Source organism: Scyliorhinus canicula, chromosome 9 (genome assembly GCF_902713615.1).
Source record: "Scyliorhinus canicula chromosome 9, sScyCan1.1, whole genome shotgun sequence".
In the NCBI taxonomy this organism is placed as follows: domain Eukaryota; kingdom Metazoa; phylum Chordata; class Chondrichthyes; order Carcharhiniformes; family Scyliorhinidae; genus Scyliorhinus; species Scyliorhinus canicula.
The window spans coordinates 160,852,564-160,878,411 of NC_052154.1; the positions used below are offsets into that span (position 1 = coordinate 160,852,564).

The 25,848-nt window shown below is 46.1% G+C and overlaps 1 protein-coding gene across 14 annotated transcripts in view; it reads left to right on the top strand.

Moving 5' to 3' along the window:
• Positions 1 to 25,848, top strand: part of plekha7b (pleckstrin homology domain containing, family A member 7b) — a 636,198-nt gene that overhangs the window by 262,833 nt on the left and 347,517 nt on the right. Inside the window, exon 1 of one of the 14 annotated variants that reach the window (XM_038808078.1) lies at positions 10,708 to 10,847. The exons of 12 other annotated variants lie outside the window; for them this stretch is intronic. Coding sequence is in view for 1 of the 2 variants with exons in the window: in XM_038808069.1 (XP_038663997.1) it covers positions 18,870 to 19,012 (143 nt within the window). In the remaining variant the exon portion in view is untranslated. Of the gene's footprint in view, positions 1 to 10,707; positions 10,848 to 18,854; positions 19,013 to 25,848 lie in introns of those variants that run through there. One more of the 14 variants, XM_038808069.1, reaches the window with a different exon arrangement.

Genomic DNA, 25,848 nt, shown 5'->3' on the forward strand with positions numbered 1-25,848 from the left:
CTCATCGTTAATAACGGACTCTAAAATCTTACAATGACCGAAGTAGGGATAACCGGCCTATAATTTCCCGTCTTCTGCCTCCACTGCAAAGTGGCTAATGTAACACCACTGTTTAAGAAGGGAGTTCTTAAACCGTGGTGTTACATTAGCCACTTTGCAGTCCTCTGGGACCCTTCCTGCCTCCAGTGATTCCTGAAAGATCACCACCAATGCCTCCACAGTCTCCTGAGCTGTCTCTTTTAGAAGTCTGGGATGTAGTCCATCCGGTCCAGGTGACGTATCCACCTTCAGACCTTTCCGTTTCCCCAGAAACTTTTCTCCTTAGTGATGGCCACTGCAGTCACCTCTGCCCCCTGGTTCTCCTGGAGCTCTGGCATCCCACTGGTGTCTTCCACCGAAAAGACTGATGCAAAGTGACTATTCAGTTCGTCTGCCATTTCTTTGTTTCCTATTATTACTTCTCCAGCCACGTTTTCCAGTGGCCCATTGTCTACTTTTGCCTCTCTCTTACCTTTTATATATTGAAAGAAACTACCTGAAATCCATCATCACATTTAAAACATTTCAATTCCTTTCTCAGAGTTACAAGGCCAGTGCGCGGAGTGGACTGGGCAAGCCCTTAATCCATCTCCTTGCTTGCTCCAAAAAAGTCAAAAATCAAACTGAATCCAATTCATGGTCCTCACAAGAGAGACATGCCAGATCCAAGCTGATGAGAATAGGCTTTGCACCTGATCTCGGGTTTGATTTTATACTTGACCTTTGGTCATTTAATGACCAAATGCCTTTCACCCTATCATATACCTCCCATTCTGTTCCTTTCTCCTGTTCCAACACACCCCTACCTCTTTCACTAGGTCTAGACTTGCTTTGAAATTGTTAAATCTATGTCATCTTCTGATGAAAGGTCATCGACTGAAACATTAACTGACTTTCACCTTCACAGATGTTGCCAGACTTCCAGCATTTACTGTTCTTGTAATAGAACCATAGAATTTATACAGTGCAGAAGGAGGCCATTTGACCCATCCAGTCTGCACCAACCCTCTGAAACAGCACCCTACCTAGATCCACTCCCTCGCCCTATCCCCATAACCCCATCTAGCCTGCACATCTTTGGACTGTGGGAGGAAACCAGAGAACCTGGAGATGAGGGGAGAAATTGCAAACTCGACAAAGTCACCCAAGGCTGAAATTGAACCCTGGTCCCTTGTGCTGTGAGGTAGCAGTGCTTGCCACTGTGCTGCCTCCACTTAGATAGGCTATAGTTGAATTGTAGCTCCAGTATATAGGAGGTTGAGAGTGGTGAGGTCATGAGTAAGGTTTCAAAGTTGCAGGAGTGTACCGGAAGGAAGGAAGGTGGTTTAACGTGCGTCTACTTCAATGCCAGGAGCATCCGGAATAAGGTGGGTGAACTTGCGGCATGGCTTGGTACCTGGGACTTTGATGTTGTGGCCATTTCGGAGACATTTATAGAGCAGGAACAGGAATGGTTGTTGCAGGTGCCGGGGTTTAGATATTTCAGTAAGCTCAGGGAAGGTGGTAAAAGAGGGGGAGGTGTGGCATTGTTAGTCAAGGACAGTATTACGGTGGCAGAAAGGACGTTTGATGAGGACTCGTCTACTGAGGTAGTGTGGGCTGAGGTTAGATACAGGAAAGGAGAGGTCACCCTGTTATGGGGTTTTCTATAGGCCTCCGAAAAGTTCCAGAGATGTAGAGGAAAGGATTGCAAAGATGATTCTGGATAGGAACAAAAGTAACAGGGTAGTTGTTATGGGGGACTTGAACTTTCCAAATATTGACTGGAAATGCTGAAGTTTGAGTACTCTAGATGGGTCCGTTTTTGTCCAATGTGTGCAGGAGGGTTTGCTGACACAGTATGTAGATAGGCCAACGAGAGGCGAGTCCATATTGGATTTGGTACTGGGTAATGAACCAGGACAGGTGTTATATTTGGAGGTAGTTGAGCACTTTGGTGATAGTGACCACAATTTGATTACGTTTACTTTAGTGATGGAAAGGGATAGGTATATACCGTAGGGCTAGAGTTATATCTGGGGGAAAGGCAATTATGATGCGATGAGGCAAGACTTAGGATGCATCGGATGGAGGGGAAAACTGCAGGTGGTGGACACAATGGAAATGTAGAGCTTGTTCAAGGAACAGCTAATGCGTGTCCTTGATAAGTATGTACCTGTCAGGTAGGGAGGAAGTGGTCAAGCGAGGGAACCGTGGTTTACTAAAGTAGTTGAAACACTTGTCAAGAGGTAGAAAGAGGCTCATGTAAAGATGAGATGTGAAGGTTCAGTTAGGGCGCTCGAGAGTTACACGTTAGCTAGGATGGATCTAAAGAGAGAGCTAAAAAGAGCCAGGAGGGGACATGGGAAGTCTTTGGCAGGTATGATCAAGGATAACCCTAAAGCTTTCTATAGATATGTCAGGAATAAAAGAATGACTAGGGTAAGAGTAGGGCCAGTCAAGGACAGTAGTGGGAAGTTGTGCGTGGCGTCCGAGGAGATAGGAGAGGTGCTAAATGAATATTTTTCATCAGTATTCACTCAGGAAAAAGACAGTGTTGTCGAGGAGAATACTGAGATACAGGCTCCTAGACTAGAAGGGCTTGAGGTTCATAAGGAGGAGGTGTTAGCAATTCTGGAAAGTGTTAGAATAGATAAGTCCCCTGGGCCGGATGGGATTTATCCTAGGATTCTCTGGGAAGCTAGGGAGGAGATTGCTGAGCCTTTGGCTTTGATCTTTAAGTCTTTGTCTACAGGAATAGTGCCAGATGACTGGAGGATAGCAAATGTTGTCCCCTTGTTCAAGAAGGGGAGTAGAGACAACCCCGGTAACTATAGACCAGTGAGCCTTACTTCTGTTGTGGGAAAAGTCTTGGAAAGGTTTATAAGAGATAGGATGTAGAATCATCTGGAAAGGAATAATTTGATTAGAGATAGTCAACACGGTTTTGTGAAGGGTAGGTCGTGCCTCACAAACCTTATTGAGTTCTTTGAGATGGTGACCAAACAGGTGGATGAGGGTAAAGCAGTTGATGTGGTGTATATGGATTTCAGTAAAGCGTTTGATAAGGTTCCCCACAGTAGGCTATTGCAGAAAATACGGAGGCATGGGATTCGGGGTGATTTAGCAGTTTGGATCAGAAATTGGCTAGCTGGAAGAAGGGCTGAGAGGTGGCAAATGGAGTTTAATGCAGAAAGGTGTGAGGTGATTCACTTGGAAGGAATAACAGGAAGACAGAGTACTGGGCTAATGGTAAGATTCTTGGCAGTGTGGATGAGCAGAGAGATCTCGGTGTCCATGTACATAGATCCCTGAAAGTTGCCACCCAGGTTGAGAGGGTTGTTAAGAAGGCGTACGGTGTGTTAGCTTTTATTGGTAGAGGGATTGAGTTTCGGAGCCATGAGGTCATGTTGCAGTTGTACAAAACTCTGGTGCAGCCGCATTTGGAGTATTGCGTGCAATTCTGGTCGCCGCATTATAGGAAGGATGTGGAAGCATTGGAAAGGGTGCAGAGGAGATTTACCAGAATGTTGCCTGGTATGGAGGGAAGATCTTATGAGGGAAGGCTGAGGGACTTGAGGCTGTTTTTGTTAGAGAGAAGAAGGTTAAGAGGTGACTTAATTGAGGCAGACAAGATGATCAGAGGATTAGTTAGGGTGGACAGTGAGAGCCTTTTTCCTCGGATGGTGATGTCTAGCACGAGGGGACATAGCTTTAAATTGAGGGGAGATAGATATAGGACAGATGTCAGAGGTATGTTCCGTACTCAGAGAGTAGTAAGGGTGTGGAATGCCCTGCCTGCAACAGTAGTGGACTCGCCAACACTAAGGGAATTCAAATGGTCATTGGATAGACATATGGACGATAAGGGAATAGTATAGATGGGCTTTAGAGTGGTTTCACAGGTCGGCGCAACATCGAAGGCTGAAGAGCCTATACTGCGCTGTAATGTTCTATGTTCTATAGCTGGCTGCAGTGGAGAGAAATCGAGCAGGAATTCTACTTGTGATCATTGGTGAATGACTCCTGCCTGTAAAGTATATATTTGACATTATGTCAGCCATCCAGCTGTTGAACAACCTGCACATACTCTGGGTTAGGCTTTCTACATTGCCTTCTTCGATCAGGTGGCTCTCCAGTGAATTGGGAGTTTTGTATGTTGTGGAGATGTTGTTTTGACCCCAGCTAAATTTCTAACCTTGCCTGAATTTGTACAATGTAGACTGGCTGCCTGCTGGCTTGCAGAAAGTCCTGTCAAAGCTAAATGGGTGGAGTTTTGACATAACAGATCCCAATGGCCTGTCACATGCTCTTGGGCCTGTGCACATTGCTCTAAATGCTTGCACAGGCACTGGCTACAATGAAAAACAGGCAACACTTACTCCAATATTCAAACAGTATAAATGGAAAGAATTTGTTTACAGATCTTGCAAACAGCTGGAATGCCTCAATTTTACTATTTGAGCTTCTCTGGCAATAATGGGCATAAGCTGACCTGAAAATCTATTCGGCAGGAAATTTTGAACAGAAGAGTTAAAATGGTAAAACTAAAGGTGAGCGAGAAGGAAATTTTGGGACAACTCATCTCTGGGGGTGCCCACCTGTCCCCGCTTGCTGATTGAAGCACAGAGTTGCGTTGACAGAGGCCATGGAGCAGTTTGTTTATCTTGTCAGATACAGTTGATGTCTTGGCCTTGGAGAAGATGTTATACTTTAAAAATAAATTCTGAATATATATTTTTCCTCACCATCAAATGCCAGGATTGCGATCTGTGTGCTGTTTGGGGGGGGGGGGGGGGGGGGGGGGGGGTGCGGTGTGGACATTGGCAATCGGCTAACTCATTAAACTTTATTTTAGAATTTAGAGTATCAAATTTTTTTTCCCTCAATTAAGGGGCAATTTAGCGTGGCCAATCCACCTCCACTGCACCTCTTTGGGTTGTGGGGGTGAGACACCAGGAAAATGTGCAAGCTCCACATGGGCAGTGACCCGGGTCTTCGACACTCTGAGGGGCTAACGCAGTTAACAAAAGCAAACTAAATTACCTCCAGCGTGAACTAATATACAGATTTTGTTTGATGATATATCATAATTACCTATTCCATCTAATTAATAGAAATATTATTGACACTTGAGTCAAAGTGACAACATGTCTTCTATTCGGTTGTGTGATGAAAGTGACAAGTGTGCAAAGTTTAGCTCCATTTACAACAGTGATATAATGGACAGACATACTATATTCTTCTAAACTTCTAAAAGGCTAGACCTTTGGAGATACAAGATGCACTATTCAGTTAAGCCTTAGGCCTGTTTCTTTTATATGTGTCAACAGTTCAAACTGGTTTCACCAGTTTGATGTGAAATATTAGCTTAATCTCAAAAAGCCACAGCCGCGTTTAGTGAGTTCAAACAGTAGGTTTGTTGCAGACTGTATGTCTGTGTTGTCTACCTTGCATTAAAGAAGATAAAAATAAATGCTATCCTTTTGAGTGAGATTCTCCCATGGCTAACAAAAAGATGCATTTATACCAGCCCATCTTCATTAGCTGATGGAAGGGATTTGCAGTGTTCGCGGTATTTCATAGCAGGTACTGGCAGACTGCCAGACAAAGCACGACTGCTGTTGTAAGGCTTCTCCTTCAGCTTTCCATAGCACTGTCAATGAAGGAGAGGAGCACATGAAAGGTTTCTTCGGGATTCTGTGAGGAATGCACCTTCTATTCGTAGCAGAGAAAGTGGGTCCTGACTTTTGATAGATTGTATTGCTTTTGGGATTGTGCGCTATTGGGATACTGCAAGCTTTTCTTCTTTTGAGTGGCGGAGGCAGGATGCTGGGACGATTCGGATTTTCAGGTCTGCTACCTCAGGTTGCACATGCTTTCTATCAAGTACAAGACAGGTGTGTATAAAGACTAGCACGCTGAAAGATTCTATTAATGACTGCTATTTTCACTCAAGGTTAAACATGGAACAAATTTTGTCTTGTGAAATTTGTGCATGTCCTGGCTAGTATTTTGTAGATTTATCACATCGATAAATTTAGAATGATTTAACCCATTCTTTCAAAGAGATTTAATTAATCTGACGGGAGTAGACTTGTGACTTGAACTATCTAATTAATGTGGTAGGTGCAAGCCAGAGTATGATAATTACAGGGTCCAAGGCATTTGTATAGATTCTATATTATTATCAAGTAATTTTAACTGACTTGCACAGATCTGTTTTCTAGACAATGGCCACCATGTAAAATATATGCAAGCACTCATTGTTTATAAAAGCAAATTCTGTCTTTTCCTGTTGATTGATTATTATACTTAAAGGGTTCCATATAATAATTTTGAAATGTTGACAATAAGCAGTGCTGTTTCGGACTGAGGAATAATGGTCCATACTCCCTGTTAGACCTGGAAATTGCTGACATCCAGCTTTCAGTTAACTCCTATTTACATCAACGGGCCACTGTTCCATGCCTGAAGTGGAATGTTTGCAATTTTGACCCCAAGCTGAGATTCCTACCCCATATACTTTGCAGCATAATCTACTTCCTTCCATCTCTGTCATGTCACCCACTCTTTCCACAGTTACGTAATAGCAACAGCAAGATTGCTTTTATGTAGCACTTTTAACAGAATAAAATATCTCTGTGCTCTTCACAGGAGTATTATCCAACAGAATTTGACACCGTACAGGTGATCAAAGGGGGAGGATTTCAGGAGTGCCTTAAAGGAGGAAGGTGAGGTGGAAAAGGTTCAGGAAGGGACTTCCAGAGCTTCAGACATGACTGTCAATGGGAGAAATAATTTTTATTTTTTTTTATAAATGTTTTTTTATTGAGTTTTCATATTTTATATATGACAAATTACAAGTTATTAGAGAGAGAGAAAAAAAAAAGGAAAACACAAAAATTTTACATGAATATTTACAGGTAAGCATCTTCATAACAATAGTTGTGGCCGCCCCCTTTAGCCAGCATACATATTTTACATTCCCCAATATGGCCGAGGCACATGTTTATAGGCATTTATTTATAGTTTGGTTTTGGGCCTTGGCTTGCCATCAAACCCCCATTCCGAGCCCGTAGCCCCCCCCCCTCCCCCCGGCTACCTTCCCCCGATTCCCGCCCATTTTCCCCTGGTTCTTGGCCACCCGACTATTCTTCCTCATGTACGTTGGCCACAAACAGGTCCCGGAACAGTTGCATGAATGGCTCCCACGTTCTGTGGAAGCCGTCGTCCGACCCTCGGATGGCGAATTTGATTTTCTCCATTTGGAGAGATTCCGAGAGGTCGGACAGCCAGTCTGCAGCTCTGGGTGGTGCTGCTGACCGCCAGCCAAACAGGATTCTACGGCGGGCGATCAGGGAGGCAAAGGCAAGGGCGTCCGCCCTCCTCCCCAGGAATAGATCTGGCTGGTCTGAAACCCCGAAGACCGCCACTATCGGGCATGGCTCCACCCTCACCCCCACCACTTTGGACATAGCCTCGAAGAAGGCTGTCCAGTACTCCACAAGTCTGGGGCAAGACCAGAACATGTGGGCGTGGTTGGCCGGGCCTCTCTGGCACCGCTCACATTTGTCCTCCACCTCCGGGAAGAACCTACTCATACGGTTTCTCGTTAAGTGGGCTCTATGTACCACTTTTAGTTGCGTCAGGCTGAGCCTTGCGCACGTGGAGGTGGAGTTGACCCTATGCAGTGCTTCGCTCCAGAGTCCCCACCCTATCTCCATCCCCAGGTCGTCCTCCCATTTCCTTCTTGTTGCGTCCAGTACGGTGTCGTCCCTGTCTACCAGTCGGTCATACATGTCACTACAGTTCCCTTTCTCTAGGATACTTGCGTCCAGTAGGTCTTCCAATAGTGTCTGTCGTGGCGGTTGTGGGTACGTCCTTGTCTCCTTTCGTAGGAAGTTTTTGAGCTGCAGGTACCGTAGCTCGTTCCCCCCAGCTAGCTGAAATTTCTCTGTCAGTTCGTCCAGTGTTGCGATCCTGTCGTCCGTGTATAGGTCCCTGACTGTCAGTGTCCCCCCGTCCTGCCTCCACCTTTTGAAGGTGGCGTCGGTCAGTGCTGGTTTGAACCTATGGTTGTTGCAGATGGGAGCCTTGTCCGACATTTTGTACAGGCCAAATTGCTGCCGCAGTTGGTTCCAGGATTGGAGGGTGGCTGTCACCACTGGGCTGGTGGAGTGTTTTTTGGGTGGGGATGGGAGTGCTGCCGTGGCGAGGGCCCGGAGGGAGGTTCCCATGCAGGAGGCCTCCTCCGCACGCACCCACTCGGCTTCTGGCTCCTGGATCCATCCCCTTACTCGCTCGGCTGTTGCCGCCCAGTGGTAGAATTGTAGATTCGGGAGGGCTAGCCCCCCCCTGGATTTTGTTTTTTGTATGACCTTCTTTGGGATCCTAGCATTTTTACCCCCCCATACGAAGGCCATGATATGTAATGGGAGAAATAATTAAACCTCTGAAAGGATCAGGACCTGGTTGAATTTGCAGCATGAGAATGGCCAGTAAGCACAGGGATGATGGTGATGGAAAGTGGCACTAGTTAGGACATGGGCAGCAGAGTTTTCCTTGGCCTTTAGTCCAGAGAGGGTGCAAGGTGGCACGGTAGTACAATGGTAGTACACTGTTGCTTCACAGTGCCAGGGACCCGGGTTCGAATTCCGGCCTGGATCACTGTCTGTGTGGAGTCTGCACGTTCTCCCCGTGTCTTCGTGGGCTTCCTCCAGGTGCTCCAGTTTCCTTCCACAAGTCCCGAAAGACTTGCTCGTTAGGTGAATTGGATATTCTGAATTCTCCTTCAGTGTACCCAACAGGCACCGCAGTGGGCAACTAGGGGATTTTCACAATAAATTCATTGCAGTGTTAATGTAAGCTTACTTGTGGCACTAATAAGATTATTAATATTAAGGCGCAATGCCAGCTAGCAGATGCTGCTGACATCTTAATGTATGCTTCCACCACATCAGGGTTTATTCAAGGCCATGTTCTCCTGGTCAAACTTCCATCCTCCAGCCTGCACAAAGTTTCTTTTGTCTGGACCCCAGTTGCCCATAACCTAACCTATACCAAACTCTGCTTCCCATTTTCACTGATCAACATCAGTTCCTGTCCACTGATGCCTCAACTTAGAAATGTTATCCTCTTGTTTAAAAATAACTCTGCGTCAGCCCTCCAATTAGTGTGACTCTATAATCTCTTCCCATCACAACCATCTACCCCTCAAGACCATTCTTCTGCCTCTCGCATCTTGCATTGTCCCACCATTGATAGGTGTGCTTTTAGCCCTTTAGACCTAGCATTGTGGAATTTCCATCTGAAACCCATCTGTCTCATCACTGTTTTCTTTTCCTTTCAGATAATCCTAAAATTCACCCCATGCTTAAATTATTTTTCATCCCCTTAACATCTCTCTGGCTTGATATGTGCTTTTCCACAATATATCTGAAGGTTCTCAAAGGTAGTTTATGATCTGAAAGATGCTGTATTCATGCACGTTGCATATCTGGATGTTAACCCAGATGTACATTCGGCAGAAACCACTAGACAACAAATGGGAAGGAGCGGGCGGGGGACCAAGCTGATATTTTGTTTCCTATTCTGACCTCAGTGAGGTCTATGTGTCACCTAATTCTGTTATAGTTGAATTCCGCTAACTGGGAATAAAACACGGATCAAACATGGGCCTTCCTTGATATGTTTGTATGTTCATACGTACTATTGAAATCGGGGGAGAAGTAGGTAATTTGGCCCCTCAAGCCAGCTCCTCTGCCATTTACTAAGATCACGGCTTATCTGTTTGTGTTAAGTTCCGCATTCCCATCTACCCCTGATGACCTTTCATTCCCTTGCCTAACAAGAATCTAGCTACCTCTGCCTTAAAAATATTCAGTGACCCCGCCTCTACCGCCTTCTGAAGCAGAATTCCAAAGTTGCCCAACCCTCGAGAGAGAAAAAATTCTCCTCATCTGTCCTTTTAGGGCGGCCCCTAATTTTAAAACAGTGCCCCCCCCCCCCCCCCCCTCTGTACTTAGCGACAAGAGGAAACATCCTTTCAATGTCTACCTTCTCAATACCCTTCAGATCTTATGTACTTTAATCAAGTCGCCCCTCACTTTTCTAAACTCCAGTGGAAACAAGCCCAGCCTGTTCAACCTTTCCTGGCAAATCAACCAGCTCATTTCAGGTATCAATCTGGGAAACCTCCTCCGAACTGCGTCCAACATATTTACATCCTTCCTTAAATAAGGACACCAAAACTCGAGGTGTAGTTCTCACCAAAGGATCTCTTCATTTAATAACGTGACTCAAAAATCACGTTCAAGTGGCTCTTCCCTATTGTCGTTTGCGTGGAGCTGAAGTGTACCATGACCTGTTTTATGCTGTGTATTCGAAAGAGATGCATTTTATATCTTGTAGGATCATTTCAGCAGCGAAAGAGAAATTGAGCACGTTAAATTCGTTTTTTAAGTTCTCAAAGAGTTGGGGTGTTAAAGTGTTTTGGTGTAGTTGGTCATACGTGCACATCTACTACTATGTGCTTGTTCTGTGCGGGATGTTCTTTCGCTTTTGTTAACAGTTGCTTTCAGTTAATAGAAATTCCTGGGAGGGGCGTGTTCCGATGAGCTGATATTATTTACGTCTGGTGACCTATAAGGGAGTGCACCTTACGTGGGAGTAGGTTTGCCTGTGTCAGTTTCATGTGAAAATGAATTGGTGGTTTCGTAACGAAGTGGGTCGGAAAGAGAGTGGTTTGGCAGCTGCTTTTCTCTGTGACTGGGGTTTGAGTATCTTCCCTGTCGTCCCGTCAACTCCTGGTTCTTCGAGTCTGGAAGGTATGTTTATTTGTCCCCCTTTCTGTGGGTAATTTTGGTACAAATGTTCGATTGCTTAGCTGTTATTTTGATCGACCTCACTTTTGCTCATCTTGAGGAGATGCCCTTGCACGCAGCCTGTGTTTAAATTCCAGCTGTCCCCTGCATTACTTACTCTTGTCCTCCTCACTCATCAAGCTGAGTATGACAGCGTCTCCACTACGAAGGGGCAGGAACGTGACACCGCCGCCACTTCCACCATGCTTGGCAAAAGCACATTGCATTGAAAGCGGCTGGGGCGGGCAGGCCTGGACACTAGCGTCAAGGCCACAAGAATGAACAGTGTTGCAGGCACGTGAAAGGAGTGGATCTACGATTCTCTCATGGCAGTAAAGACAACCTCAGCATTCGCACCCGCAGACTATGATCTGTGGGTCTCTGTAACGCTGGCCAGTGCTGAGCAAGCTAATTGAAAGCAGTGTGGAATGTTGAAGGGGAGAGCAGCGCACAAAAGTTGCTCTTTCAAAACTGCCTCCCGAACTGGTGAATAATTAACAGAATCCACGCTAAATAAGGCTGAGAAACACGCCACCTTCGACAGTCCAATCGATTTACCTACAGCAGAAGTTCCACACACTGGCACCCCAGTCTGATTTTCTAAACGCCTGTGTATGTTAAAGAAATCCAGCTGCCTATTTACATCACCATTGAATGAGTGTTGGTGCTGTGATTGGTTATGGGCGTATTATTAAAGCTCTGCTGCACACCCTTTGAGTGCTCCTGATGGAATGTTCATTGTGTCCTTCAGTAGCCTCTGAAGAAAGATTCAGTCATCACCAGTGTGACTGGCATACCCAGTTCAGGCTCTGTGAAAACTATTCTCGACCGTTCCTTTTATTTTTGAAAGAAAACTGATTTAAGGCCACATCAGACTTAATTATTTGCAGTTCAGTGTACAGAGCACAGCATTGAGGAAGTATTAGGCGCCTTAATCAGAATCTGTGGTTTCCCAGTTCCGATCTGCATGCAAGCATTTTCATTTAATATCATGCATTTTGTTGTCTTTTTGTTTTCAAGAAAAGGATGTAAATCAATACCCCCCTCGATGGACATTCATGACATTTCAGGATTTAGAGGCAAACACTGCATCTCCAGCACAGACACCAGCCATTTGGCTTGATTGCTCTGTGATGTCATCCATGCTCCACACCAGCCTCCTCCTGCACCTCTTCATCTAACCCTGTCAGCATAGCCTACTGCTTCTTCCTCCCTTGTTGATTCTACTTACCAGCCATGTTATTTGCCTCCACTGGTCCTTGCAGTAGCACACTCTATATTCTTATCGCGGTTATATGTCCTTCACCAGCCATTACATTAATTACACTCATTCTGTTGTAAAACCAGGCTGCTGTTTCTGAGCTGATCCAGATGTGGTACACAATACTTTGAAAATGTCTTGAGGTTGTTTGTCTGCCATATGCTCCACTCCTTTTTCCCAGGCATAAGGAAGATGCATCTGTTCAGCTTTTCCCACAATGGGGCTGATAAAAATTAGGAATTTATCCAAAGTGGAATATGTCTTTTGCCATTGCCTGGCACATGTATCCTGTGCCATCTAAGGCCACAGTCAGATTGAATTTTTGCATCCTGACTAACACTGAATCCATGATAGTTTAACAGTAGCCTCAGTTCAATGGTAGTAAGTTTTCTCTGAATTAGAAATTTATAGATTCAGATCTGGATTTGTTTATCGTCACGTGCACCAAGGTACAGTGAAAAGTATTTTTCTGCATGCAGCTCAAATAGATCATTTAGTACATGGGGGAAAATAAAGAAAATACGCAATAGGGCAATACAGGGTACACAATGTAAATACATAGGGCGAAATTCTCCGACCCCCAGCAGGGTCGGAGAATCGCCTGGGGGGCGCCTAAAATCCCACCCCCACCGTGGCAGAGATTCTCCGCCACCCGGGAAGTGGCGGGGGCAGGAATCTCACCCCGCCGATCGGAGAGGTCCCTGCGGCGATTCTCCGGCCCGGATGGGCCGAGGTCCCGCCGCTGGGAGGCCTCTCCCGCCGCCGAAGTTTAAACCACCTCTGGAACGGCGGGCACAGCGGCGCAAGCAGGCCCCCGGGTCCTGGGGGGGCGGGGGGCGATCGGACCCTGGGGGGGGTGCCCCCACAGTGGCCTGGCCCGCGATCGGGGCCGCCCAATCAGGGGCCGGGCCAGTGCCCTGGGTGCACTATGTTCCTCCGCGACCGCCACGGCCTCCACCATAGCGGAAGGGAACACCACATTGCGCATGCGCCGGCAGTGATGTCAGCGGCCAGCTGCCGCTGACGTCACTGCCGGCGCATGCGCCGACCGGCGAAAGCCCTTCGGCCAACCCCGCTGCCGGCGGCTCCGTGTGTTTGCGCCAGTCGTCTGGTGCAAACCGCTCCGGCGCGGGGCTGGCCTCCAACGGTGGGGAGAATTCCCCACCTTTGGGGAGGCGCAACCCCTGAGTGGTTGGCGCCACTCCCCTACTCCGGCACCCTCCGTCACGCCGGGTAGGGGAGAATGCCGCCCATAGTCACCGATATCGGGTGAAGCATACAGGGATATAGTGTTAATAAGGTCAGTCCATAAGAGGGTCGTTTAGGAATCTGGTAACAGCGGGGAAGAAGCTGTTTTTGAATCTGTTCACGCGTGTTCTCAGACTTTTGTATCTCCTGCCCGATGGAAGAAGTTGGAAGAGTGAGTAAGCCGGATGGGAGGGGTCTTTGATTATGCTGCCCACTTCCCCAAGACAGTGAGAGGTGTAGATGGAGTAAATGGATGAGAGCTGGGTTCATGTGATGGACTGGGCTGTGTTCACGACTCTCTGAAGTTTCTTGCGATCTTGGGCCGAACAGTTGCCATACCAGGCTGTGATGCAGCCAGATAGGATGCTTTCTATGCTGCATCTGTAAAAGCTGGTAAGAGTTGATGTGGACATGCCAAATGTTCTTAGTTTCCTGAGGAAGTATAGGCCCTGTTGTGCTTTCTTGGTCGTAGCATCGACATGGGTGGACAAGGACAGATTTTTGGTGATGTGCACACCTAGGAATTTGAAGTTGTCAACCATCTCCAACTCGGCCCTCTTGATGCAAACATGCAAACAGGGGAATGTACAGTACTTTGCTTCCTGAAGTCAATGACCAGCTCTTTAGTTTTGCTGGCATTGAGGGAGAGAATGTTGTTGTTACAACACTCCACTAGGTTCTCTATCTCCCTCCTGTCTTCTGACTCATCAATGTTCGAGATCCGACCCACTACGGTCATGTTGTCAGCAAACGTGTAGATGGAGTTGGAGCCAAATTTTGCCACGCAATCCTGTGTGTATGGGGAGCATAGTAGGGGGCTAAGTACACAGCTTTGCATGGCCCCGGTATTGAGGACTATTGTGGAGGAGGTGTTGTTGTTTATTCTTACTGATTGTGGTCTATGGGTCAGAAAGTCGAGGATCCACCAGAGGTGATCGTCTCCCTAGACGCAGAAAAGGCCTTCGACAGAGTCGAATGGAAATACCTCAGAGGTACTGGAGTGGTTCGGGCTTGGAACAGGATTCACCTCCTGGATAAAACTCCTATACAACCCTCCCATGGCGAGCGTACGGACAAACAACACTAACTCCCGATATTTCCAGCTGCACAGGGGCACCAGACAAGGATGCCCACTGTCCCCGCTGCTGTTCGCCCTAGCGATCAAGCCACTAGCAATTGCGCTCAGAGCGGCAAAAAGCTGGTGGGGGCGGCAGAGAGCACAGTCTCACTCTATGCAGATGACCTGTTCCTCTACATCTCGGACCCACAAAGCAGCATGGACGGAATCATCACGCTCCTGAAAGAGTTTGGTGCCTTCTCGGGCTACAAACTCAATATGAGCAAAAGCGAGATGTTCCCCTGGGGATCCAAAGAGCCCACGACCGGAAAGGGATCCACAAATGGAACCTCACCAGTCTGATAGAGGAAGTAAAAAAGGACCTGCAAAGACGGAACACACTCCCACGCTCCCTTGTGGGGAGAGTACAGATGATCAAAATGAACGTGCTGCCCAGATACCTCTTCCTACTCTGAGCCATCCCGATCTACATTCCCAAGGCCTTTTTCCAAGCAGTAGACAAACTAATCATGGCGTTCGTATGGTGGGGGGGAAGAATGCTAGGATCACAAAGAAGGTCTTACAAAAAATAAATTCAAGGGGAGGGCTAGCCCTCCCAAACCTACAATTCTACCACTGGGCGGCGATGGCCGAGTGAGTAAGGGGATAGATCAAGGAGCCAGAGGCCGAGTAGGTGCGTGCGGAGGAGGCCTCCTGTTAGGGGACACCCCTCCGGGCCCTCGCCACGGCGGCACTCCCATCCCACCCAAAAAATAATCCAGCAGCCTGGTGGTGATAGCTACCCTCCAATCCTGGAACCAGCTACGGCAGCAATTTGGCCTGACCAAAATGTCAGACAAAGCTCCCATCTGTAACAACCATAGGTTCACACCAGCACTGACTGACGCCACCTTCAAAAGGTGGAGACAGGACGAGGGGACACTGACAGTAAGGGACCTATACACCGATGGCAGGGTTGCCACACTGGACAAACTGACGGAGAAATTCCAGCTGACCAGGGGGAACGAGCTAAGGTACCTGCAGCTCAGAAACTTCCTATGAAAGGAGACAAGGACTTACCCACAACCGCCACGACAGACATTACTGGAAGAGTTACTGGACGCAAGCATATTAGAGAGTGGAAACTGCAACGACATGTGCGACCGACTGGTAGAAGGGGCCAACACCGTACTGGATGCAACAAGAAGGAAATGGGAGGAGGACCTGGGGATGGAGATAGGGTGGGGACTCTGGAGCGAAGCACTGCATAGGTTCAACTCCACGTCCACCTACGCAAGGCTCAGCCTGAAGCAGCTAAAAGTGGTACATAGAGCCCAGTTAACAAGAACCCGTATGAGTAGGTTCTACCCGGAGGTGGAGGATAGATGTGAACGGTGCCAAGGAGGCCTGGCCAACCATGCGCACATGTACTTGTCGAGTACAGGACTGCCTTCTTCGAGGCAATGTCCAAAGTGGTGGGGGTGAGGGTGGAGCCATGCCCGAAAGTTTCGGTCTTTGGGGTTTCAGACCAGCCAGATCTATTCCTGGGGACGAGGGCAGACGTCCTAGCCTTTGCTTTCCTGATCACCTGCCGTAGAATCCTGTTCAGCTGGCGGTCAGCAGCACCACCCAAAGCTGCAGACTGGCTGTTCGACCTCTCGGAATCCTTCCAAATGGAGAAAATTTAATTCTCCATCCGAGGATCAGACGACGGCTTCCACAGTACGTGGAAGACATTCACCTGATTGTTCCGGGACTTGTTTGTGGCCTGTGGCCAACAAATAAGGAGAAGAATAGCCAGGTAGTCAGGAACCAGGGGAAAGCAACCAAAGCATGAGAGGGGCAGATAAACCGGGAGACGGGGGGGGAGGGGGGGAGAGACAACTCAGTCTAAGAGGAAGGAAAGGCGAACCGGGGGTGGGGGGTGGAGGAGGAGGGGGAGGGAAGAAACAGGGAACAATAGAGGAGAGCCAGGGAGGTTGGGGGGGGGGGGGGAGGCAGGGAAATGTTAACCAACCTGACATCCACAGGAACAGAGGAAAAGGAGAACACAGGCGGAGGATGGGAGGGCCGGCTGAAGCGGCAGCACGCACGAGAAGACAACGGCGGCAAAATCCAACCGGGAGAAGGGAGGGGCAACACCAACATCAGATCCACTCGAGGATTGCCCTCTGGAAGTGCCTCGCCAGCACAAATGGATGCCTACTTACATGTATACAGATATCATATCCTGTGTACATAACGGCGAAATTTACTCTGTACAAAAATCCAATAAAAAATCATCTTTTTAAAAAAAAAAAGAAGCAAGTCAAGGATCCAGTTGTAGATGACGAGCCAAGTCCTAGGCTTTGGAATTTTGATATGAGCTTGGCTGGGATTATTGTTTTGAAGGTGGAGCTGTAGTCAATAAATAGGAGTCTGATGAAGGAGTCCTTGTTGTTGAGATGCTCTAGGGATGAGTGTAGGGCCAGGGAGATGGTGCCTGCTGTGGACTAGTTGCGGTGGTATGCGAATTGCAGTGGATCTAGGCATTCCGGGAGTATGGAGTTGATGTGCCTCATGACCAACCTCTCGAAGCACTTCATTACGATCGATGTCAGGGTCACCGGACGGTAGTTATTGAGGCCTGGTTCTTCTTTGGCACCGGTAAGATGGTGGTCTTCTTGAAGCAGATGGGGACCTCGTCACGGAGTAGGGGGAGGTTGAAGATGTCCGCGAATACATCTGCCAGCTGGTCCGCGCAGGATCGGATTGCTCGACCAGTGACCTCGTCTGGACCCGTTGCCTTTTGAAGGTTCACTTTCAGGAAGGTCGATCTGACTTCGGAAGCTGTGACGGTTGGTATGGGTGTGTCCGGGGCTGCTGGGGCAGTGGACAGTGGTTTGATGGTTTCCTGCTCGAACTGAGCATAGAATGCATTGAGTTCATTGGGGATGGGTGCGTGCTGCCGGAGATTCTTTGGTCCTACTATCGAGACTTGAGCGTGTAATCTAGACTGACGAGGGAATGCTGCATTGTCTTTCAGTTGAGACATTAAAATACGTCGTCATTTGTCTAATAAAACCATAAGACATAGGCGCTGAATTAGGCCTTTCGGCCCATCGAGTTTGCTTTGCCATTCAATGAATAGCTGTTGGACCTTGCGCTGTGTAAATTGCCTGCTGCATTTTCGTACATTACAACAATGAGCACATTTCAAAAGTACTTGGATATCTATGAATTGCTTTGAGATAAAGGTGTTACACACAAGATTTTTTAAATTTCAAGTTGTGATTCAAAATAGTTAGAAGAAAACTAGGCTTTTTGCTTCAATTCTCCATTTAGAAGTTCATATTTGGAAGTCTATTCCATGTATCAATCATTGCAGAGCAGCTTCTCATCCGTATTAAGTTTGACTTGCATGACATTAACCTGGTGTTCCCTTATCTCCAATTAATTATCAATTTAGTTTCAAGTGATATTTCAGATGCATCTATTCCATATTTCAATTAGTTTGAATACCACAAGAAGGTCACATTTCAGTCTCTACCTTTCAAACTGGGGTGGATCTTGCATGCCACTTGGGCAAGATAAGTCAGGCATTTTGTTTTCAAGTTGTGTCAATGGCAGAAGAGTAGCACATTTTACCTTAGACTACATTCTAATAATGCCAAATCACCAAAACTTGCAGATGACCTTGAGATTTCTCAAGCTTTTGGATCTATCCCCTAAGCCCCGTTCTTTCACAGTAGCCATATTTCTAAATCCTGTTGCGTGGTCAATTCTGTTCCAGCCAGATAGTGTTGCAAATCAGCTTTGTTTTTATGGCCCTGTTGTTTGACAGATAACCAGCTGTTAATTCAGCCAGAAATTGACAATGTGAAATACTAACCAGGAGAGAACAAGTGAAGCTGCTGTTTAATAACAGAAGGTTGAATTATTTCAGAGCGAGAAAAGATCACCTCCTCATTCCAGTACAATCGACTTTATATTGTTATAATTGGGAACCAATCAGAATACTTCATGTCACGAGACTCAGGAGGGTGTTAAATGATTTCTCTGTTAACAGGGGTTTATTGTAGTACGGGAGTATAAATAAAGGATATAATTTCTCTGATAATCCATACACTGAAAATACGTTATTGGAGTACCGGTGATGCCATCTTTCATTTCAATAAAGCATTTAAAATGTTGTGACAATAAATTGATGAGGTATAATGCGCACATGCATCCAAAATTATTATTTGTGTCATGGTTTCGAAGACTGCACTGGAATACATTACTGTGTGTGATTCAAACCAGTTCTGATGTTTAAAAATGAGCATGTTATGAGTCATGTTGAATTGACTCCTTAGAATCATAATTTAATTAAATCTGTTGTGGCAGTATGAAACAAATGATTATAATCTGAATGAAGAAGCGCAAGAACTTTCTCTTGTAAATGGGCACAACGGGTGTCACATCAGTGAGCCAGTTGAGATTTCAAGATCAACGTGAAAGCTTACAAGAAATTGAGGTGAATGCTTGCTTTGTGCCGATCAAACGAACACATATGGACATGTTGCTGCATTTGTGCCCTGAAAGGTAAGGACGGAATACAAACTGCTGTAAGATCACCATGCCCATCAGGGTGTGATGGTTATAATTGTTTCTGTCTGGAAATGTGCTTGGTTTTATCTTGTGTCAAAACAGCCAATTGAAGCGTACAGTTTAAGGTCTAATTTGTACTGTTATGTTCTGTGACTCAGCCTCTGGTTATTTGTCACCAGATTATTCAGGACAGTCCTGCGTTTATTGAGTTAAGGCTGTATAAATTGCTTGAAACTTTACAAATGAGCATGTGTAGTATGGGGCTATGCTGACCGGGAACCTTTTTTTAGTCCTCGCCTTCAGTAGAGGGTGGGAACTGGAGCGATGGGGAGAAAAAGGGAAGAGAGATGTTGAGGAAAATGTATTATATATGATGAAAATTACCAATATGAAGTTTACAAGACGTTTATTTATTTTTTATTTGCTTCTGCAAGTCTGTGCCATGTCTCAAAATGACTTTCTATTGTGCAATACTTGCACTCCAACTCTATTTGTTGACCTAGATGTGGTATTTCAGGTTTTGTATATCTAATGCATTAGAGGCAGAAGAACTGAAGCAGCCCTGTCAATTCATAATACTAAATCCTTGGTTTGGTCCTTCATTAAATTCTTATCATTTTGTTGCTTCCAGCGATGAATGGTGTTGGATTATTTTATCCATGAGAAATACAGAGTACAGTTTTTTAAATTCCTTTTGTCGTTGATGTAAATCTCCCCAAGGCATCTGTAAAACTTAAACTGTCAGCCAGCAGCAGAGCATGTTTTCCTGTCTCCAGTTTGGCACCATTGTTGCCAACCATTCCCAAAAATATCAAGAGGTTCCATTTCAATATTATGATTGCAATGAATAATCTCAGTACTGTAAAGTGTAATTTTTTTTTCTTGGGAAGCAAGTTCTGTTTCTCAGTAAAAATATTTGCTGAATATTTGTCCCTTTTTTTGCCTTCATAATTGTATGAACATTATGATCTTGGTAATTAGATGGCTAATTATAGGTTCTACAGTGAATATATCATTATTATGTCTATTCATAAACGTACTTTGCTTATCCAAGAACGTCATTAAAGTATTCCGAATCCATTGTGGATTTGGATTTTTGTGTGGTTACCCTCACTGAATTTACCAGTTAAATTCTACGTGTGTCTGCTGGTTATTGTTGCATGCAATGCTATTAAGGTTCCTGATGGTCCGTTTTCTGAAAAGTCCATGTGTGCTTTTCTGTGCACTTTTAAATACCTTCCTATATTGTGGCAAAAGTTCACTGGAGTCAGAATGTTGCAACCACTGCTTGGCATATTGCATGTGGAACAGAAGTGATGGACTAATTATCATGTCTGCACACTTGGGCCAACAGGATGGTAATGCTGTTGTGTGATGATCTTAATTCATTACTTCAAATTACTCTCACAGTTTTTTTAAATCTCTATTTCATGGAATGTGGGCATCACTGGCAAAGCCATCATTTGTTGCCCACCTCTAATTAATCTTGAACTGAGTAGCTCGCTCGGCCATTTCAAAGGGCAGTTGAGAGTCACCGCAATCTGCAGCGGCTGGTTTAGCTCACTCAGCTAAATCGCTGGCTTTTAAAGCAGACCAAGCAGGCCAGCAGCACGGTTCGATTCCCGTACCAGCCTCCCCGGACAGGCGCCGGAATGTGGCGACTAGGGGCTTTTCACAGTAACTTCATTGAAGCCTACTCGTGACAATAAGTGATTTTCATTTCATTTTTCATTGCTTTGGTTCTGGAGTACATGTCGGCCAGGCCAGATAAGTCGGACAGATTTCCTCCTCGGAAGGGCATTAATGAGCTTTTATAACAACTGATGATGGTTGTCAACTTGGGATTTTCTCCCAGAGTATTAGCCTGAGGTTCTGGGTTACTACTCCAATGACATTACCGCGACACCACCAATCTCCCTTACCAGTGACACACTTACAAACTCTAGTACCTCGCCCCAATGCCCATGTTGTGAAAAGTGCACAATCCAGGCACAAGTCAAGCAAGAAAGAGAAAAATCTATAACTAGGTCGTGTTTTTTCTCTGTCACATTTCAAATGGATGTAACATTCCCAGGCTGATTGGAATGGAATGTAACAACAGATATTGTATTTTCAAAATATACACACTTTTCCTGGGTTTTTATGGCTGTTCTATCAAAGTAATAGAATTCAGCAGAAATTCAACTCCTTTAATAATTTGTGCAATGTTTTTTATAATTTCACCCTTTCTAGAATACCTTGCTTTACACAACAGACTTGCAGCAACAATGGAAGGTGTTTGTATATTGCACAAGACCAGTGTTTGTGCCACTGGGTTGTAGAAGTGTATGTTTTGTGCAACTCGATAGACAAATATAAAACGTGAGGACTCACTAAGACTAACTGCTGAGAGCTCTGTGTTTAGTGGATCCTTTGTAGTCACAGGTCTAGGTGAATCCTGGCACTCTCTTTATTTGCAACTGACTATGCCTGACGAGGCTAGTCAAATGTAAAATTCTAAATGCCATTTTAGTACTACTGTGTAAAACAGATCCAATGTGACACGAATAGCAAAGGTGTAGTGTAAAAGCTGCATTAGATAATGTGCTGTGTTGTTGTGTTAACATGCACTTCTAACAAAGACATATTCCTGCTGCAGCTATTTTTTATCTTCTGAAGTCTGTTAATGGTTTTGCTTATATTTATAACTGTGAAGAGATGTAGAAGATGTTGCAATCCAATGCCATAAGATTTGTAATATCAGTGGCAAAATTCTTTATTCTTTAAAAAGTCAGAGTTCTAGATCCTTTATGGCACAGATGTAGGCCATTCAGCTCATTGGGTCCTTGCCAGCTCTGTTGAGCAATCCAGTCAATTCCATTCTCCCTCTGCATTCTCATAGCACTGCAGGTTTCTCTCCCTCAAAAGACCAATCAATTTTTTTTTAAAATCACTGATTGTCTTTGCTTCCACCACTCAAGTAGGCAGTGAGTTCCAGCAGTGTTAACAGAAATCAACTAAATGACAATGACCCACACCCAGCAACATACTTCCCCTCTTTCCTTGAGGTATTGATTTCTTGTTTGGGGTATGGTGCCACTGGAACATTTCCTCCCTGCATCTTTGCCCAAGTGGTTATCCGTGAGCCTTGACAGACCATTTTCGCAAGCTGTTTGACCATGGGCCATTACAGTCAAATAGGAACTTTTCCACCGCTTGAGATATGTACTCACAGCACAGGCTGTTGAGTATTGACCAGAATTCGGAGTACTGGGCAATTTTTGTCCCCTGTTGAACTTTAGTGAAGCTCAATTTCATCTAAGTGTGACTGCAATATGGGGGAAATTGTTATAAAATCCCGAATTTATAGTTTATTTAGAGAATTGATGTCCCAATGTTTATATAGTTTCATTTTATGCAAAAAAAAACAACAAAATCATCACTGGGGATGAAATTGGACACGGACAGTGGCAAAACACACAGTTTCACATTAGAAGATAGCTGGTATTCAATTCCATTGAGGTCCAATAAAAATTGAATTTCAACATTTAAATGAATTAATTTAAATTGAGAATGTAATAGAAACTCCCATAGGAATCGGTTGATATCTTGAAGGCTGTTGCATGTGCGCTTGTTGCAAAAATAAAACGCAGCGCTAGAATGTGAGACATGTTGAGTGAGTTTTATTACTGTAGACATGTTTGGAATTCCAGATGAATTTGCAGATACATGTGAAAATCCAGCTAAGGCAGTTTTAGACATTCCCATTCCAGACTGTATTTTTGGAACATATTTTCTCAACTTTGATGAATATGTTTCTCTTTTAAATAAAATTAGCAAATGCATAACAAAAGGATGATGTGTTGAGAGGTTTTATTGAATACTATTTTATCTGGAGATTTAAAAAAAAAACATTTTATTAAGGCAATTAGTGTTTTATAATAAGAAAAGACACAAGTACAGATATAAACATCGTTCAACGCGTAACACACACCCCCATCTCCCACAGTTCTCACCTAAGCTAGACCGACATAGTCCAACTCCCTCCCACCTACCACCTATATTGCTCCCTAACCCCTCCCCTTATATTGAATCTGCTGATGGTTCAATTTTCTCCGAAGAAGTAGATAAACGGCTGTCACCTCCAAACGAACCCTAATGATTCTCTCAGGGCGAACATGATTTTCTCAAGCCTCAGAAACCCAGCTGTGTCACTACCCATACCCCTGCTTTCGGGGACTTGGAGTCCCTCCATGCTAGTAAGATCCGTCTCTGGGTTACCAAGGAGACAAAGGCCGAAACATCAAGCTCTCTTGCCCCCTGGACTCCCGGGTCTTCCGACACTCCAAATATCGCCACCTCTGGACTCGGTGCCACCCTCATTCCAACACCCTGGACCTGACATCTACAAATCCCTGCCTGAATCCCCTGAGCTTCGGGCATGCCCACAACATGTGGACATGATCTGCGGGCCCTCCTGCACACCGCCCACACCTGTCCTCTACCCCAAAAAACCTGCTCATCCTGGCCACCGTATGTGTGCCCAGTGGACCACCTTGAATTGTTTCAGGCTGAGCCTGGCACATGATGGACGTACTGACTCTGCTCAGGGCATCCTCCCACAGACCCACCTTTAACTCCTTTCCCAACTGGTCTTCCCATTTACGTTTTGTCTCCCCTATCTGGGTTTCCTCCCACTCCATGAGTTCTTTGTAAATTTCCGATACCTTCCCCTCCTCCTCCCCAGTTCCAGAAACTACCATGTCCTGTATCCCCTGAAGCGGAAGGAGCAGAAAGGTAAAAACCTGCCTTTGCACAAAATCCTTTACCTGGAGATATCGGAACCCATTCCCTCCTGGCAATTCAAACTTTGACCACATCCTCCAGACCGGGAAAGCTCCCATCAATAAACAGATCCCCCAGCCTGTCAATACCCACTCCCTGCCACTTCCGAAACACCCCCATCCATCTTAGCCGGCACAAACTGGTGATTACCACAAATTGGAGCCCACACCGATGCTCCCTCTACTCCCATATGCTTCCGCCATAGCCCCCAGACTCTCAGGGCTGCCGCTATCATTGGGCTTGTGGAGTACCGGGCCAGCGAGAACGGCAGAAGTTCTCAAACTTGCCCCCAAACTTGTGCTCTTACATGATTCCGCCTCCACCCGCTCCCACACTGACCCCTCCCCACTATCCACTTCCTACTCATGGCTATATTCGCCACCCAGTAGTAGTTCCTAAAGTTCGGCAGTGCGAGCCCTCCCTCCCCTCGGCTCCGCTCCAGCGGTTTTATCTGCCCACACAAACCCAGATATCACCCTGTTCACCCGCTGAAGAAAAAGGCCTTTGGAATAAAAATAGGGAAACACTGAAAAACAAACAAAATCTTGGGAGAACCGTCATCTTTACGGTCTGTACCCTCCCAGCCAGTGACAGCCGGAGCATGTCCCACCTCCGGAAGTCCTCCTTCATTTGTTCCACTCATCAGCCCAGATTTAATTTGTGTAGCTGCTCCCATCTCCTTGCTACCTGAATACCCAGGTAACGAAAACTACCTACCACCACCTTAAACAGGAACTCCTCCAGTCTCCACTACTGCCCCCTTGCTTGGATCACATAAACCTCACTTTCACTCATTCAATTTGTACCCCGAGAATCCTGCCAAATTTCCCCTAAGATCCGCGTAATCTCCCCCATTTCCCTAATGGGTCGGAAATATATAGCGAGGTTGTCTACATATAGCGAGACCCTGTGTTATCCCCCCCCCCCCCCCCCAGACTAGCCCCTTCCAGTCCTTTGATGCCCTGAACGCCATCGCCAATGGCTCTATAGCCACAGCAAACAACAGTGGGGCAAGGGGACATCCTTGCCTTGTCCCCTGGTGCAATCTAAAATGGTCCGCGCTCACCCGGTTTGTCTGCACGCTCGCCATCGGTGCCTGGTACAGCAACCAAACCCAATCAATGAAGCCCTGCCCAAACCCGAACCATCCCAGGACCTCCCACAAATTATTCCATTCCACCTGGTTGAAGACCGTCTCCTCGTCCATAGCAACCTCCACCTTCGCCTCCCTCCCCTTGGAGGGCAAAATGATCACATTCGGGAGCCTTCTAACATTGGCGGTAACTGCCTACCCTTAACAAACCCCGTCTGGTCTTCCCCTATCACCCCCGGAACACAGTCCTCTATCCTCGAGGCCAGGATTTTGGCCAGCAATTTGGCACCAACATTTAATAAAAAGATTGGTCTGTGTGACCCACATTGCTCTGGGTGCTTCTCCCGCTTCAGGATCAATGAAATCTAGGCCTGTGACATTGTTGGGGGAAGGACACCTGACTCACTTACCTCATTAAATGCCCTCGCCAGCAGTGGGTCCAGCATCCCAGAAAACCTCTTATGAAATTTCACTGGGTAGCCACCTGGTCCCGGGACCTTGCCTGACTGCATGGCCTCCAATCCCTCTAGCATTTCTCCATTGCTGATCGGAGCTCCCAGCCCCTCCACCAAACCTTCCTCCACCTTCGGAAGCTTCAACCTTTCCAAGAACTGCCTCATCCCCTCCACCCCAGCTGGGGCCTCCGACTCATACAACCGACTGTAAAACTCCTTAAACACCCCATTCACCCCCGCTGGGTCCAGTACCATGTTTCCTCCTCTGTCCTTCAGGCTTCATATCTCCCTGGCCGCCTCCCTTTTCCTTAGCTGGTGTGCGAGCATCCTATTGGCCTTCTCACCATACTTGTATATCGCCCCTCTCGCCTTCTCAACTGTCCCACCGCCTTCCCTGTAGATAATAGCCCAACTCCATCTGCAGCGTCTGCCGCGCCTTCTACAACCCTGCCTCCGTG